This window comes from Porites lutea, chromosome 5 (assembly GCF_958299795.1).
Source record: "Porites lutea chromosome 5, jaPorLute2.1, whole genome shotgun sequence".
Taxonomy (NCBI): domain Eukaryota; kingdom Metazoa; phylum Cnidaria; class Anthozoa; order Scleractinia; family Poritidae; genus Porites; species Porites lutea.
Window position 1 is genome coordinate 43,177,038 of NC_133205.1, and position 5,453 is coordinate 43,182,490.

General features: G+C 38.9%; 1 protein-coding gene across 1 annotated transcript; it reads right to left on the minus strand.

Annotated features, from left to right (window-relative positions):
• Window positions 1–4,320: 4,320 nt before the first annotated feature.
• On the minus strand, window positions 4,321–5,453 carry LOC140939018 (galanin receptor type 1-like). The gene has a single exon (XM_073388577.1). The coding sequence runs from the start codon at window positions 5,257–5,259 to the stop codon at window positions 4,342–4,344; it is 918 nt and encodes a 305-aa protein (XP_073244678.1). The 5' UTR covers window positions 5,260–5,453; the 3' UTR covers window positions 4,321–4,341.

A 5,453-nucleotide genomic window follows, 5' to 3' on the forward strand; every position in this document is an offset into this window, starting at 1 on the left:
CTTTCCAGATTCATTGGGTTTCTGTTTCTTAACGGGTGACTCGTCCTCGACTAGTGATTCAATGTGGTCCTTAGACACGCTCAAATCACAAACATCACCCAAGTCTTCGCCGCCATCGTCGCCAGAATGTCATGCAATCAAATTTCCCAAACCAGCAAATCCCGCGTTCATTGAATCCCTTAGGCCTTCAAATGAACCCTTGAGGGGTTCAGCAATAACGGAACCAAGAACGATCGCATTTAAGGTAACAGAAGAACTTCCTTCGTTCACGTTGTCCTTCGGTGCTTGAGCTGCTGCGAGACTTTTCCCGCATTTAAACGAAGTTGGTTTTCCAGTTGATTTACGCACCTCATCAGTACTAGAATCCTCCTTAGAGGATTTTTCCTTATCCCTGACGTCTTTAGGAGGGCAGTTGAAGGTGGAATGTCAACCATTTTCAGCACAAAATTGCAGTGTTTTTGTCGTTAGATCGAAAACGTATTTCGACCAAGAGGCGAAAGCTTGCACTGAGTTAACGCATCATGCGCCAACTCAGTGCAAGCTTGCGATCTCATGTGATCTCACAGCACGATATAAGCGAGGTAGAATTCAGATAGAACGGCCATTTGGCCACTTGCGACCGAGGGCTCCGCGGGCGGCATGAAGAGAAAAATATATAATGATTGGCCGATTTGACGGTAACTATGGCGACATCAATATCTTCCCAAGTCAAAAACAGAATTGATATGTTCACTGAGGGTGGTGAAAAGATCAAATTTTAGAAGCAGTAGAAATTCTGGTATTTCTTCGAGATGTATAAAAAAAATTCATTTTTGCTCGAGGGCAACTTGTGGTGTAAACAAAGACGGGCGTCGAAGAGTTAATACAAGCCGGAGAGACCTGCAGAGAGCCTCTACTACCTTTAAACTGGCCCATATTTAATAATTATTCTATGAGGCTGAGTACGATATGAAGAATTATGCAGATCCAGAAGTGTGTATCCACCAAGGCCAAAGTCCCTTTTTCAGGCAATTATTTTGACTTTAATAATAAAAGAAAATAAAATAATACCAATCAAAAAGCTTGGCTTCCGGATTTATACAATGTTCTCGAGAGGATCTTTCTTGATGGAGTTTGTTATCAAGATGAAAAAATAGAAACAGCGAACCATCATATCAGCCTAAGTATTTCATCTTCAGCTTCATCTTATTGACCAACAAACGTACAACAAAATCTCATTTCTAATAAGGCAAGTCTTTCTAGCCACAAGCAATGGACTTTGTAACGGCTAAAAGCCCTGCTAAGCCAGCAATAATTTCCTCTAAACTTCACTCGTCTAAACTTTTATTGCCCAGACTCAACATTCACGTGATCAGCTTAACTCTGCAATGGTCTGAATAAAAGGGTCTTTCCTTTCCTGGTCTGTCAGAAATTATCAAATTTAGCCTCAATTGCGTAAATACAATCAAGTTTTGGCGTTTACGAATTAAACAGAGTGTTTTCGTTGTGTACTTGCGACAATTTCGGCATATCACGCTGCCCACCTAATCCGCATACGAGGATATTTGACTTGCAGAAATTATGGTCTTTTTTTGACGAATTTAGGCTTTAACTGTTATAAACAAAACATAAATTGGGTAAAATCCTTCAGGTATAAAAAGAGATTTGATGCCTAGATTTTGATATCACTATTAACTGTGCTGTTGATCTTCCCTGAGGCCATTTAATTTACAGAATAAAGTACTTTTATTTTAAACTTGAACAGGTGATGTCTTTGAAAATATAATAAATTCCGTTTTCTTTAGACCTGATGAACTTATCTTATGCCAAGAGGAAAGTCGAAAAAAGAGAAAATTATTTATTTTGTAATCTTACCTTGCAAAGATTTAACCTCCTGGCTTCTTAACTGATATTGTCATTTTGTAGTAGAGGTGGCAATTTTTTCCTTGCTGCTGATGCGGAATTACAATTTGTGAAAAATTACTTTTGTCGTCTTCTTCGTCATTAACCTGTCATTTCTGCAAGATATTTGATTGCAATCAAGATTCATGGGTATTCATTGGTGGTGTGCCTAAACTTTGCACTTGTGTATGTTATAATTATTTACTTTTTAGTTGTCAGTTATTTCGATTCAAGTTCTGCTGCTAAGTTTACCTCATATTTCAATCAAAAGGAAATGAAAACATAAAGATGGACAATCTTAAAAAAATTTTCTTGTCTTCAACAATTTTAAAGTATAGTATTAACAAAGTAATACATATATGCAACGCAGAAGTCATCAAAGGGATGGAGCCATCCATTTTCGAAAAATAATAATAATAATAATAATAATTGACGGACAAAAGCAAATATAAAGTCTGCATTTTTCACGAACGGACGGAGGATTTTGTGATAAAGGGCGCCTAAAGATATAGTATACAGTGGCAACTTGGGCGCGACATAGCGCCTATCAGGACTGCGGATGGCGCACTTTTCTAGGGAGTTTTGGGCGCATGCTCCTACGGAAAAAGTTTTGAGATTGAATTTCTCTGAGATGTAATCTAGTGCATTCAGGACGCTTAAATTTAGCAAATTCCTGGTTTCATATTGAACATGTAATGCTGACGTATTTAATAAACCACAGGTGTGGTTGTAGCCAAAGAAGTAACTAACACTTTATGATACTATAGCGGGGCCCGAAGTGATTGCGGCGAGAGCACAACCTCCCGGCAAAGGCGGTAACGTTGTCTCCCCGAAAAATTGTCAAATTTAGTTTGTTTGAGACGGATATTAACTGCACGCTTTCTAGTAGAATTGGTAATTTGCGAATAAAAATGTAGGCTTCCAACACAGATACTTTCAGTTGTTAATAACGTTTGTTAAAGAAATATATTCAAGTAACGAAGCTCGAAGTACCATCCGAAACCGCATCAACCGCAACCGCGGTAAAGGTGGCCAGAACCAGCTTATATGCGTGTTGGTTATGTTTTTAAAACGCGTTGATTTTTGGCATCCTTAATATGGAATGGTGGAACTTTAAGAAAAAAACGTTTGAGATATCTGCATATACTGTTCCAAAAAATGTAAACTGAACTTCGAAATCCTAAAACATATCTTCCCTCACGTCAGTAAGTTAGCCTCAGAGCTCTCCTGTTGTTTATCTGCTGCAATTTTGAAGTCAATCGTAGCCTGTTGGCAAGCTCTCCAATTTGGGCGAGCAAAGCGATCCACGCGAGAAAGGGGGAAAGACTCGCAGAGCCGCGAGGGGCGGAGGAAAAGGAGAGACCTCCATTTCTTTCCCCACCTTCGCACTCGCGACTTCCTCAGATGGAGAGCTTGTTCACAGGCTAAGTCAATCGTGACCATATAACGTGCTGCACAAAATACTGGTCTAATTTAACCTTAAAATGCTACGCTTAAACATTTGTGAAAGTTGACGCACAAATAGAAGAAGAGTGCTGGCGAATTATATCCTATCTGAATGGGTATAACCCAAAGCAAGAAAGAAAGTAATCAGAAATTTACGGCGAATGGCAGTAGTTAGCACTACAAGAAGAACAACTTTAATGCTCCTGAATGTAAGGTGAGATTAAAGAACTTCTATTCATTGCAAACTTGTCCCTCTCTTTTCGAAACTAATACTACATGGGAAACCTCGGCGTTTGCTTGGAACTCAAACTCGCTGTACATGTTAATTCAATAAAACGTATTTTAACCGCTGTTTTAAGGCCAGGAATCTTGCCATTATATCTTCAGCTTTTACACGGCGAAAAAGATGTCAGAGGAGCTCATTCACTATTACCCTTTAAGTTTAATCGAGAAAACAGGGGAATAGTGTTGGAAAAAAAAACAAAAGAAATGGTTAGAAGCTTTTTTTATGGTTTTTGTTTCTGTTTTTTGCTTTATCACAATCTTCTGACACAGGCGGCTCGAACAAAAGATATCAGAGTATTCTCAACAGACCGAGTCCAACGTATGACCATCTGCTTCTAGTCCAAATGCTCACGTCCATAATATTCGCTTGAGATTAGAAAACACTCTTTCATAATACTTAATGGTTTTTCAAAGGAATAGAAACCAAACGTTTTCGACGAATTAAGTCATCTTCTCAGTGGTGAAAATCGTTCGGTTTCCAAATAGACCTTGGGCCCTTGTGAAATACTATTTAAAAAATGGTCTGATCAATTTAATTTATACGTGAGTTTGCTGCAAAAGAGAATCTTAACCTGACGTTTCGAGAACTCGCTTTTTATTCAAACGAATCGGCTAAATTGTTGTGCTTCATTCCCAGCTACTCATCCAAAAACAAAGGGGGAAAATTGGAAGTTCACTCATAAAAACAACAGCCATCCTTTAATGCAGACTTTCGCTTGGCTAATACAACTACACTGCTTGCTCATTTTGATGTGTACTGGATTTTCTTTTAATGGTTTCCTTGAAAGCAGTTCTGTAGTTTGAGCTTTGAAATGCGTAACATATAGGATTTACACAGCAACTACAGTAAACCAAAAAGAACGAAATTCTATAAAATGAACTTCTTAACGAGGCATCCAAGACAGTTGCCGTAACATAAGGAAAAAAACAGGCGATAAAGATAATAGTTATGGTAATGGAAAGTTTGGCAATTTTTCTCTTTGCCTGGATTTCTTCAGCGGCTTGTGAAGATAGTGTTGAGGTTTCTGCGCAGATTTTCTTTGTAAAGTATAGTCCTCTGATGATATTGAAATAGCAGAAGCAAACAACGAAAAACGCAATAACTACGATCATTGCAAGTAACGACCAGTATACAGTAGAAGATGCTTTTTGCCAATGGAACACACATTGACCGCGTACCTCGTCAAACCGTTCAACTACAAAGAGTGGCAACACATAGATGAAGCCAAATATCCACATGATGACGACCGGATATCGCACGTTTTCTTTGTTGAGTCTTACGCTGGCATTCAGAGGATTCAAGAGAGCGTTATATCGCTCGACAGAAACTAAAGTTAACGTAAGACCGGCGACAAGAAGCGATATTCCAGCCAGATGATTCATGGTAATAAATTTGCAAAAGATGTCACCGAGAATACCGTCTGGGTGCCTAGAATATTGTAATGCGACTCCAGGGATACACCATAACAAGGTTAACAAGTCTGCGAAAGCAAGATTGGCGAGCAGAAAGTTCGTGGTTGTGTGCATATAACGCTTATTCTTCACAACTGTTAAAATAAGGGAATTTCCAATCAGCCCAGCAACCACAACAATTGCGTAGCCGGGTAACAAGACTAAATCCAAAGAATCGAGAGTGGATAGTATCATCTCTGTAACCGGTTATATCGTCTCTTGAAAATCAGGGTACATAGGAACTGGGCAATGAATCTTCAACTAATGCTCTCGTTGAAGGTTCCAATCGTTATTATTTTGCCTGAATGTTTGTTTTCCACAACAGCTGAATATCCTTAAGGCTGTGAAGATAATTGCTTTTGATTTCCTTTCTTTGGCGCTAAAACTCA

Coding starts and splice junctions, on each gene's coding strand:
- LOC140939018 (XM_073388577.1), bottom strand. CDS start 5,259: ATGATACTATCCACTCTCGATTCTTTGGATTTAGTCTTGTTACCCGGC.